Source organism: Portunus trituberculatus, chromosome 38 (genome assembly GCF_017591435.1).
Source record: "Portunus trituberculatus isolate SZX2019 chromosome 38, ASM1759143v1, whole genome shotgun sequence".
NCBI classification, from domain to species: domain Eukaryota; kingdom Metazoa; phylum Arthropoda; class Malacostraca; order Decapoda; family Portunidae; genus Portunus; species Portunus trituberculatus.
In genome coordinates, this window is record NC_059292.1 from 14,593,654 (window position 1) to 14,606,153 (window position 12,500).

The 12,500-nt window shown below is 43.7% G+C and overlaps 1 protein-coding gene across 6 annotated transcripts in view; it reads left to right on the top strand.

Moving 5' to 3' along the window:
• LOC123515165 (protein similar-like) overlaps positions 1-12,500 on the top strand; it is a 352,568-nt gene that overhangs the window by 91,618 nt on the left and 248,450 nt on the right. For 4 of the 6 annotated variants that reach the window (XM_045273658.1, XM_045273656.1, XM_045273659.1 and 1 more), the window contains exon 1: positions 4,276-5,357. The exons of the other annotated variants lie outside the window; for them this stretch is intronic. In XM_045273658.1, coding sequence (XP_045129593.1) covers positions 4,510-5,357 — 848 coding nt within the window. In that variant the 5' untranslated portion in view covers positions 4,276-4,509. Of the gene's footprint in view, positions 1-4,275; positions 5,358-12,500 lie in introns of those variants that run through there. 6 annotated transcript variants of the gene reach the window in all.

The window sequence follows — 12,500 nt, forward strand, 5'->3', positions numbered from 1 at the left end:
TTTTTTTTTTTTTTGCCATCCTCCATTCTTCTTTCTACCGCTATGTGTGTCCGTCCATTTTAAGTGTTAAGGGACATTGCTTCAATTTTTCTTTCTTTCTTATTTGCTTTTTTGTATTGTTTCTGTTTCTGTCTTCGTATTTTCTTGACATGTAGGTACTGTTGCGTCTTTTTTTTTTTTTTTTTTTTTTGTATACTTTTTCCTTCACTTTTTGTTCTTTATTAATTTGTATTAGTTTTTCTGCCATGTTTCTTTCTTTTTTTTTTTTTTTTTTTTTTTTTTTTTTTTGTACTGTACTTTTCTTCTTCATTTTTCCCTTCATGTTTGTTCATTATTGATTTGTCTCCATTTTTTCTGCCATGCTTCATTTCTTCTCTCTACCGCCATGTGTCTCCTTGATCCATTTTGAGTGTTGCGGCACATGATGCTTGTGTTAGAGAGTCTTAGCTCCATCTGGCTCTTGTCACTTTCTCCTTGGGTGCGCACTTTCGTTATTCTTCCCGGCGCCTTCTGGTTTCCTTGTTCCACCGCTATAATTTAATTTCCGTTTAGAGTAAGAAGAGGCGTGGCGGAAACTGCGATATGGTTTATATTCACCAAACAATTGACTCCACTTTAGGATTATTATCAAATACCACTCACAGGTCATTACTCAGGTTCTCGTGAGTGTTTTTGCCATTGATGTTGGTAAGTTCGTTTTTCATGCAAGAGGGGAAGGTGACCAAGGGCAACAAAAATAATAAAAAAATAGGTCCACTTGATTTTCAGTTCCCTTAAAGATAATAAGAGTTAGCCAAAAGTCAGGAACGAATGTCTTGAAACCTCTCTCTTAAAAAAAGTCAAGTCATAGGGAGATGGAAATATAAAAGCAAGCAGGGAGTTCCAGAGTTTACCAGAGAAAGATAAGCATGATTGAGAGTACTGGTTAACTTTTGTATTAGAGAGTTGGACAGAATAGGGATGAGAGGAAGAAGAAAGCCCTGAGCAGTGAAGCCGCAGGAGGAAGGGGGCATGCAGTTAGTAAGATCAGTAGAGCAGTTAGCATGAAAATAGCGATAAAAGATAGAAAGAGATGCAACATTCCGGCGGTGAGAAAGAGGCTGAAGACAGTCAGTCAGAGGAGGGCAGTTAATGAGACTAAAAGCTTTTGATTCCACCCTATCTAACAAAACTGTGTGAGTGGAACCCCTCCAAACATGCGAAGAGTACTCCATTCAAGGACGGATAAGGCCCTTTTACAGAGTTAGCAGTGAGAAAAAGTGGCGGAGACGCCTCAAAACGCCAAACTTCATAGAAGCTGTTTTAGAAAGAGATGAGATATGAAGTTTCCAGTTAAGATTATGAGTAAAGGACAGACCGAGGATATTCAGTTTAGAATGTGGGGACAGCTGAGTGTCATTGAAGAAGAGGGGGTAGTTGTCTTAAAGGTTATGTCGAGTTGATAGATGGAGGAATTGAGTTTTGAGACATTGAACACTACTAAGTTTTCTCTTCCCCAATCAGAAATCTTAGAAAGATCAAAAGTCAGGCGTTCTGTGGCGTCCCTGCGTGATCTGTTGACTTCCTGAAGGGTTGGTGGTCTCTGAGTTATTAAGAAGGTGTTACTAGAATCATGAAATTCCTCTTCAAAATCCGAGTAATTTATTTCAGAGACTCTTATAAGCAGTTGAGATAAAAAGATGAAATCTTTAAGAATACTGTTTGAATTGTGATACTTGCGTAGGCTTGATATTCATGCCTCGTAAAATCTAATCTCACCTCATCTCACCTAAACTAACATTACCCCAGCCTAACTTGAAACAACCTCACCTTACCTCACCTCACCTTACCAACCCTACTCTATCCTATCCTACCCTACCCTACCCTAACATAACATAATATAACTTGTCATGCATATAACACTCCTTTACATGCTGAGAACGTTCCAGGAAATGTTCTATGATTGGGTTAAGAAAAATGTGGATTCTGTAAAGAGATATCATCAAAGAGAGGCACACAGATAATCTTCAGTTTTATTAGTTATTTGGTGACGATGGTTGTGCGCTGGTGAGTCAGATAAGGAAAATAGCGAGTGAGGACAAGGCTGTGAGTTGTTGATGGAGGCAGGCGCGGTCAGCAGTCCAGTAACTTGTGTGACGAAGCCCGACAAGATTTTACTAAAGGAAGTTGTTGTAAGTAGACGTTACTCACATAGTGTTAAAGGTCATGAAACGCCTACTCTCTCTCTCTCTCTCTCTCTCTCTCTCTCTCTCTCTCTCTCTCTCTCTCTCTCTCTCTCTCTCTCTCTCTCTCTCTCTCTCTCTCTCTCTCTCTCTCTCTCTCTCTCTCTCTCTCTCTCTCTCTCTCTCTCTCTCTCTCTCTCTCTCGATTCTCAATTATGCAGAAGAATGCTTTACGGTGCAGTTTCACAATCACCAATTCTCCGTGCATACCTGACTCGTAATTCACCAAGTACCACAAACCAATTACAATACCCACGCTGCCCCTATTTGATTAACAAACCAAGTCCACTTTGACAGATTGAAAAAAAAAAATAAATGAATAAAAAAAAAAAAATATATATATATATATATATATATATATATATATATATATATATATATATATATATATATATATATATAACACTATACAGCGTCATATTCCCATCTCGTTTTCTAAGAAGCATGTACAGTCGAGATCATTAGTCAAGAAGCATTACAAGCTCATTTCCATTGTGTTAATCATTTTCTTCTCATTAGTTTGTAAGTCTGACCTGCGGAAAAACCTGTCCTTCGTCAGGTGTTGTAGTGTTGCTAGCTGAACAGAGGGCGTATGAGAGCAAACAATGTTAAGAGTTGTTGAAGTGTAAATGAAGACAAATATGTGTGGTAGGGAATTAAGCACCATGCCTCAGCTTGTATTTCCCACCGCACACTTGACACGGCAGCTAAAGTGATGTTGATATGTTACCGTATTTGTGAAGTAAGAGCTGGGGAACGTAAGGAAAGCTGGGAAACGTCATTAGGCCTACGAGTTACTAGGCTGTTACTCTGTAAGACATATCGACCTGTATCTTCCTATCACTCGTATCCGAAAATTGTATCTTATCTTTTAAAGCTTCCTTTTTGTGTTGGCACTCAACAGCCTGACTTCAGAGTATTTCAGCCGTCTGACATTGTATTTGAGAATCAGTTTATTCATTCTCTCTCTCTCTCTCTCTCTCTCTCTCTCTCTCTCTCTCTCTCTCTCTCTCTCTCTCTCTCTCTCTCTCTCTCTCTCTCTCTCTCTCTCTCTCTCTCTCTCTCTCTCTCTATATATATATATATATATATATATATATATATATATATATATATATATATATATATATATATATATATATTCTTCCACTGTAATTCATCTTCCTGTAACCTGTAGAGACACACACACACACACACACACACACACACACACACACACACACACACACACACACACACACACACACACACACACACACACACACAGGTAAATTAATATATATATATATATATATATATATATATATATATATATATATATATATATATATATATATTCTGATTAAGAAAGTGGATGCAGTACTATCTTGAGGTACGATCTGGAAGTTGTGGATCGAACAGAGAGAGAGAGAGAGAGAGAGAGAGAGAGAGAGAGAGAGAGAGAGAGAGAGAGAACCTTTGTAATAGTGTTGGTGTAAGGTAACCTTCCCACCACCTTATGTAACTCTCCAGGCCTAAGTGGACAGTTGGCGTCGTAACAAGTAGTGTGAGGGCCTAGTGTGGCTGGCCTCGCGGTGTACAGGGGCGCCCTTCTGCTCTGGTTGCGGCGTAGTGTTTCAGAGACACTGGATGATTTTGTGCTGTGGAGTTTTGAAATGTACAGCAAGGGCAAGCACAGGCTGAGGAAGAGAGTGGTTGTGATGGTGCAGTTGTGACGTCACGTGGTCCCGCAGCACGATTGGTCCAAGTTTTGCTGCTTTAGACTGCACGAGAAACTGCGTCTTTTTTTGTCTCGTTTGTTACTTGTGAGGTGCATCTCGCTTGACATGTGCCTGGGTGCTGCGGGTGTCGGGTGTATGGGTGAGGGTGGGGGCGGGGCAGTGATACGTGCGTACGGTAGAGAGAACTCTGGGTAGGACGGGGATGTCCGGGAGGCGTGGCTGTGGTCGGCCCTCCACCAATGAGGTGCAGGGGCTGCCACAGAGCCAATACGCGGCACCGCCGTCGCTCATTACTAGCATCCTAGTGCAGATTTGTGTCCCGGAGGAGGCAAGGAGGCTCTGTGCTCGCCGCTCCCCAAGGATAGCTCTGGCAACTGGTGTGCATAACAAGCACCTCAGTCCTTACCCATCGTGCGGCGCGCTTGGTGCCCAGTGCCCCGCCGAGGAAAGCTCATTGTGTTGGTGGAAATATTCAGTTTGAGTTGTGAATTTACCGAATTTACCCGTGTGTGAGTAATTACATTATTCTTGCCACGTGCTCTCGTAGCCAGTCGCCAGTCTGTAAAATGCCGGAAGCATCCTATCCTGTGCACACCACGGAAGCGCAGATCGCTTTCAACACCAGCGAGTACTGCCCTCAACCACACATACCTGACTTTTCCTTCCAGGGACCCAGCCCGGCAGCACACAGGCTGGCACCGCACTATGCACTGGCTGGACAAGGAGAGCACGTTAAAGCCCATATTCAACCGTCCCCGAATGGAGGGCTCCCGGAGTCTTGCACCCATCATTGCGGGCAGGTGATGGGTTCACAAGGCGGGACACCGGGAGCCCTCAACAGGTTCCCAGTAGCGAACCCTTGTAATGGTGATATGATGCCCGGGATGATGGCTGGCCACCACCCTATGGGAATCTTCCCGGATATGAACAATATGGACACTCACATGAGGGCTCAGGGAGGGAACTTAATGACGAATTACCACGGCGCTTCCTCGATGCCGGGGACACACTGCATGCCGTCACCAATGGTCCCGCATGACTGTAGGCCAGCGGGACACTCGGTGAACTTTGGGCAGCCTTCTCCTCCTGTGGAAGCAAGCAGGACGCCCTACGGACATCCACACATGCACTCATACGTGGGACCTCACTGCTCTTCGTACGGCGCGCAAATGGATAATTCTGCCGCGTACGACCATCGGGTATTTCGCTCTCCTGCCATGATGTCGCAGGGAAAAGTGTTTCAGGATTACCACACACACTACAGCGATTACCCGCCGCCGCTGGAGGAACGCCTGCCACATGGGTGCGAGGTCCACCTGCCGGAACAGGGGGGCCTCGTACTCAAGACGGAGCCTGATGATGGACTGACGGAGAGAAAGGAAGTCCAGCCCACCAAGGGGCCACGCAAGAGAGGGTAAGCGTCACGTCTGTGTTGTGTTCAAAGACCCATGCATGTATCATCTTATTTCATGTACTTGTGTTTGTCTGATCCACACACACACACACACACACACACACACACACACACACACACACACACACACACACACACTTCACAAGCCAGAGGACCGGGGTTCGATTCCCCGGCCGGGTGGAAATATTTGGGTGTGTCTCCTTTCACGTGTAGCCCCTGTTCACCAGCAGTGAGTAGGTACGGGATGTAAATCGAGGAGTTTTGACCTTGTTGTCCCGGTGTGTGGTGTGTGCCTGGTCTCAGGCCTATCCGAAGATCGGAAATAATGAGCTCTGAGCTCGTTCCGTAGGGTAACGTCTGGCTGTCTCGTCAGAGACTGCAGCAAATCAAACAGTGAATTACACACACACACACACACACACACACACACACACACACACACACACACACACACACACACACACACACACACCAATCGCTCGATGTTTATTCACACCTGCAGTGACAGTCAAAGATTCTTGTCATAAAGGAGAGGACGAGGCTCAGCGGCCGCCACAGCGCAGGTGTACTCTCACTAACTGCATGTTTGTGTAGCGGCCCGCCCTGGCGCCAGCTCCTTTCCTCCCCGGACGAGATGTGGCCAGTAGTAAGGTCACTCGTGGCAGACAAACAAGAAGTACAAGCGAAAAGCAAACAGTAGCAGATCTTTTGACCCTAAGAGTTTGTGATAAGAGAAACAGAAGAGGAGAAGAAAAGACCAAGAGGAGAGAGCGCAGGTGACTGATCCAAATGGAGCAGTAGATCCATGCAGGGAGGACCCCCCGGACAATAAGAATAATGGGAAACGTATGCAAGTTATAGAGCGTGTGGGTGGAGAGTTAAATGGGCGTATCACGGGAGAAGACACTCAGCCTCGCGTGCAGGTGTGTGTTTGCTTCTTCTTCAGCGCGTCCTCAGGGTTGCCTCGGGTCGCTCCGGTGGGGGGTCAGGGCAAGGGGTAATATGAAAGAGAGAGAGAGAAAAAAAAAAGGAGTGCGTATATGAATGAACAATTACGTATGAACTGCTTATTTGGTTGGTTTGAAATACTTTGGTGTGATGTGGATCTCTCTCTCTCTCTCTCTCTCTCTCTCTCTCTCTCTCTCTCTCTCTCTCTCTCTCTCTCTCTCTCTCTCTCTCTCTCAACATCTAGAGAGAGAGAGAGAGAGACCGTCGTGCTAGTGTCGTCTCTCACCACAAACAACTGGATCTTTTTTTCCCACCGTCGCGTCCCTCCGGCGGTTCTTCATTTCCTCTCTTATTTTCCCGCACATCTCTCCTTAGGTCAGTAACGTAATGGTGTACAGCAAGGCGACGCTTCTGGCCGCCTCTCGTGCATGGTGGTGGTGTTTGTCCTTGTCTTGTGAGTGTCAGAGTCGAGGAACCTGTCACTCTTACTTCCTCTGTGTTTTATATTTTATACTCTCGATTATAAAGCCTCTGATCTGTTAAAGAGTTATCTATTCCTAAGATTTATAGAGAAGGTTAGGTTAATGGAAAAGACTAGAGCATTAAAGGTGAATGGAAATAGTTTTTGTTCCACTTTTGAAATGCTATATGTGATGGTGGGGGTGGTAGTGGTGGTTTGGCATGAGAGCCTGTGGTTAGTGTGGTAGTAACGGTCTAATGTGGTGAGATTAGTGGTGGCAGTGGTGGTGGTTGCGGGTGGCGGCGGCAGCGAGATCAGTGGCGGAGTGACCTTCTGTCTATCTGTGTCTGTATGTGTGTGTCCGAGGGTCCCGCAGGGTAACACTAGCGCCTTGTGTACTCCTGCTATTTTGGCGTCCCTCGGTATAATAATATGTCTTGTCTTAACGGTAAACTAATTATATGAAGTGCGAATCTGTTTGGTTACTCAACGCTCGCCAGTATCTCTTATCAAGTAGCCGAATTTGGAGAGCAAGACACGAACCACCTCTTACTCTGACAGCAGATTTATGTGCTGGCCAGATTATTCACCATTACTGTGACGAAAGAGAATGTTCAGTTTACTTATTTTTTTCTGGTTCTGGTTATCCTATACTTTGGGTTACTTTAACTGAATTCTCTTTTGATATTATTTTTTTTATTTATTTATTATTTTTTTTACAGGTCTGCAAAAAACATAAGGAAAGTCGATATTAGAGGGGAAAAATACTTACATAATAGTTATTTGTTGTATTTTGATATGCTTTGCTTAATTGCCGTGATATACCGAGACTTATTTCGCTCCTCGAGAAAGAAAAAGGACATCTTTGTATTGATTTTTAAAGGTCTACCAAAAAAAAAAAAAAGGAAAGTTTCTATATCGATATTAAACGGGAAAAAAACTCATGTTCATTATATTTTTTTGTATCATTTCTATATGCCTTGTTTGATTCCCGTGATGCAAAGGCTTGTGTCAATCGTTAAGGGGAAACAACCGTCTTTCTTTTGGTGCTAAAATGAAGGAGTGTTTTTTAAGGTACATTTTACATGCTAACTCCCTGGGTTGCATTGATCTTTGTGCTGCAGTTTGAGGCTCTAACTGGATTCTCACCCTCGACATTAGTTTCGCGCGAGGCAAAAGAAGGCAGCCTTTGTATTAATGTTAAAGTGAGGAAGCGTTTGAATGTCCAACGTACTTATTTGTCTGGCTCTGATTATCTTTTAGTTTGTCTTACTTGATTTTTTTTTATATCAAGTCATAAAAGTCTCTAGAAAAAGAACGTCTTTGTTTTGATAATAAGATGAGGAAGCATTTTTAGGCTATCACTTTTATACTATAATTCCCTCGCTGTGTTCATCTTTGTCTGGCTGTGCTTATCTCTTCGTTAACACTCGCGGGTCTTGCCTCATTCTCAGCTCATTGGTGTGATTCTGCCCCTCATGAAAAGGCCGCCTCTGTCATGGTATCAGAGTGAAGCAGCGCTGCGGCAGAGACGATGTTAGTGTTGCTTCATTCTCAGCGATGCCAGACTATTTAATAATGAAACTTTTTTTTATTTTTTTTTATTTTATTTTATTTTATTTATTTATTTTATTTTATTTTTATTTTTTTGCTCCTCCATAAAGTGACATCTTTGTATTGGTATTGAAGTGATGGAGTGTTTAGTGGCAGCTCCTTATATGTAGAATTCACTTAGACTGGTATTTATTGTTATCATGCCTTTTTTTTTTTCTCTCTCAATCTCTTTTTTCCCTCTATATTTCGTTCTTTAATTTATTTTTATTCCGTTCTATTTATTTATTCATGTGTGTGTGTGTGTGTGTGTGTGTGTGTGTGTGTGTGTGTGTGTGTGTGTGTGTGTCTTGCAAACATTTCCTCACAGCGCTTTGAATGTTAGCAAGAGACGATAATACCATTGAAAAGATTAGAACCCATGCAGAAGCTTTTGATCTCTTGAAATGAATAAGTCACGTAATTCATATTAATTTTCCAGTTCTATAGGCATGAAGAGAGTGTTTGATCTTTTTGATTCACTCCCTTACCTTTAATCTCTGGAACTTGTCCGCCTTGCCTGTAGCTGCTAGGAGGAAAAGTAAGCCAGTCTCCCGCGGTTCATTATAACTTATCGTCAGATGCATGTACTTAGTTGTCGCTCGTGTGTACTCGTATAATTAAACACGTCGTGGCATTGAACACTTTATAAATTTACTCCTGATAATCTCTCTCTCTCTCTCTCTCTCTCTCTCTCTCTCTCTCTCTCTCTCTCTCTCTCTCTCTCTCTCTCTCTCTCTCTCTCTCTGGTGCGACAGTAATGTAGTTTGTTATCTAACGCGGATGTTGTGTGAGCTTCAGGAAAGAAATGATAAAAGATAGCCTAGCAAACATCATTACGTACATCGTTTTATTTTTTATTTTCGTTATTATTAATATTTTGTTTTTCTTGAACGTTAATTTGTATGGCTGTCCAGTGTCCGTTCTATTTTTATCTCACACAAACCAGAACTGGAGAGGTAGAGTCCTTGCGCTCTCTCTCTCTCTCTCTCTCTCTCTCTCTCTCTCTCTCTCTCTCTCTCTCTCTCTCTCTCTCTCTCTCTCTCTCTCTCTCTCTCTCTCTCTCTCTCTCTCTCTCTCTCTCTCACACACACACACACACACACACACACACACACACACACACACACACACACACACACACACACCTTTATCTACCTACGCTCACGCCACGGTACATCGACATGGAGGCGTTGTGTTAGTTGCCATCGAGTTACATACACGTGTGGTACAGAGGCCGTGCCGGTGCATACATTATTACCCAGTGGCTGTATGCACCACTGGTCGCCCTGCCCTGCCGCTCATATTGATGCCAGGACACAGACAGACACCCAAGACAGAAAGTTAAGCGAGCTAGTGTTCAGTGGAGAGAAAATGCAGATGTTATTTTTTTTTCTTTTCTTTTTATGATATTTTTTTTATGCACGTGGTGTCTTTGGTTTGTGTTGTTACTGTTGTTGCTGGTGTTAATGTGCTCTTAGTTCTTTTACTGATTGTGTTACCACTACTACTACTACTACTACTACTACTACTACTACTACTACTACTACTACTACTACTACTACTACTACTACTACTACTACTATTACACCACCATCACCACCGAAACCCGTCTACACTATGAATATATCTAAGGTTTCGTCCTGTTCCATCATCCCAGCCCGGCTCCGTTCACCCAGGTATAGGAGGAGGCGGGCTGGCGGGCAGGCAGGTATGTCATTGGTACCTGAGTTTCTCGTGTCATGATTCGCATTGCACTCTTCACCTTGACCTTAAAATCTAGTGAGTACTCCCAGCCTTCGACACACCGCGGGCACTTCTTGACTTGTTGACTTGTTGACTTGTTGAAAGTCGTTGAGTGTATGCGATTTAGGAGTACTTAGAAACATGCATCACCCGCGGCTCGACTCTTTAGTGTTGAGTGTTGGAAGTCAAGCAGAAAATATTGTATTGCAGTTGTGGACAGCGAGAGGGTTGTGGATTCTCGCTATCTTTCCCTCATCCTTGTTGTTGTTGTTGTTGTTGTTGTTGTTGTTCTTGTTTTTCTTGTTTTTCTTGTTCTTGTTCTTGTTCTTGTTCTTCTTTTCTTTATCCTTCTCCTCCTCCTCCTCCTCCTCCTCCTCCTCCTCCTCCTCCTCCTCCTCCTCCTCCTCCTCCTCCTCCTCCTCCTCCTCCTCCTCCTTTTTTCTCCCTCTCCTATTTCCACAAGCAGTAACGATAATAACATCTCTCGATTATTCATCGCAGTACAAGTTTGAGTAAGGCTGAATGAAAAGGCTCGATAGCGGAATGCACCTCAGGCAAGTAAGTTATGACAGTTGGCTTATTGTGGCGCGGCGCGTGACAGGCAGCGACAGTACACATGAGCGCTGCCTGCAGAAGGACAGTAGGGTGGTGAACGGCGGACTCCGAGGGTGGTACTTCTCCCAGAATCTTCCCTTTGAGGACACCGGCGACCCCCTACAGGGCAGACTGGCTGGTTTGCGTCCACGGAGCTGTCGTAGTTGTGAAGGTGAATGGATGCGAGGCGCCCATCACAATACGCGGGGCTGGTTAAGAGTGTCGGTGGCGGCCAGTGGTGCAGCTGAGCTCTAACGGAGGTGAGAGGCGACATCCTGCAGCTGTGTTTTCCTCGTAGCAAGCAGGGAGCATAAAGGCGTACATAGTAGCTAGGAAAGGAATGTACTTAATGCAGGAATAAAGTAACCTGAAATTAAAAGGAAAAACTTCCTAATCTGAAAAGCAAAGAAGTCCATGAGAGTCTCTGTGAGGAAATTGTTATTGCACTCTGTAATGGCTGTCTCAAATTGAATGAGGCGTAGGGAATGTTGTGAAAAAGTATAATCGGGCTGGACAAGGAATAGGGAACGGCGGCGGCATTGGACACACCAGTCTCAAGGATGCATCACAAGGTGGCTTACTCGAAGCTTGTGTTTCTTTATGTGATTTTTATTTATTTGGGATAGAGAAAAAAAACTGCGTTTGGAAATTAGCCAAGAAAATCAGAAGAAAACCGCCAAGAGAAAAGTCAATTAATTTTTTAAGTATTTTGATACTATTTTAAACCCCAAAGAATTAATGACTAGATTTTTTTTCAGACTTAAAAACTTGTTTGGAGCAAGTTTAAGAAATAATTTTGAAAACACACCACGAATCTCAACGGGAAAAATCGAGTAACACAAAGTTTTCGGCCTTTACTACTCAGTGAAATTGTTTAGTGCCTCTCAGGTAAAGTAGAGAGAGCCATGCCGTCACTAGCAAAGACTCAGGTGATTCGATGCACATATGCCGCCTCCTCTCCTGTCACTGTATTCCTGTTTATAGTGAAGAATTAGGTTTCAGCGAGGCGGCGCGGTACCAATCCGCCTCTCACTCATCAGTCCCTGAGTGTTGCTGGCGTGGGTGTCCAGATTAAAAGCTAGATAGGTTTTTGAAAGTGGGTGTGGACGAGGTATTTGTCTCTTATTGGTGTCTTTATATACCAACTCGGGTGTCAGGGAGCCGGTATTTGGTGCGGACAGGTGTGTGATTATGATGACACCGAGCGCTCTCTCTCTCTCTCTCTCTCTCTCTCTCTCTCTCTCTCTCTCTCTCTCTCTCTCTCTCTCTCTCTCTCCCCTGTGGTCCCTCAGGCATCACATTCAGGTTGGGTGAGCCAGTGTGGGGGACTGACGTAAGCACCGCCTTTCTCCTGCAGCCTGGGAAGAAGGGAGAAGGGAGCTGTTCCTTCTCCCTTTTCCTGACCTCCTCACCGTCGGGCACTTTATGTTTCTTAGGGTTTTCTGCTTTTACTATAGTTGCTTAGGTTTTGTTTAGAGATGAAGGTTTGTTTTGATGCCCCCTGTGGTGTTTATGTCCCTCTAACGTTAAGCTATATATTGAATAATTCGTCGCCACTGCCCGTATATGGAGGGTTGGAAAGTTCGATTGGTTTAGTTACCAGTTTCTTATTTATCTGCTTCAGCTTTTTTTTCTTTCTGTTCTTCTTTTAATCTTTTATATATTATAGTTTTCTATTTAGGTGTTTTGGTTTGCATCTTTATTTTGTCGTGTTCGCCTCTGCAGGGAATGAGGTTCTTGTGTTCTCGTAGCGTTGCCTTTCCTGTCTTTGGTTTTGGGGTTCGTCACTTGGATGAAGGCTCTGC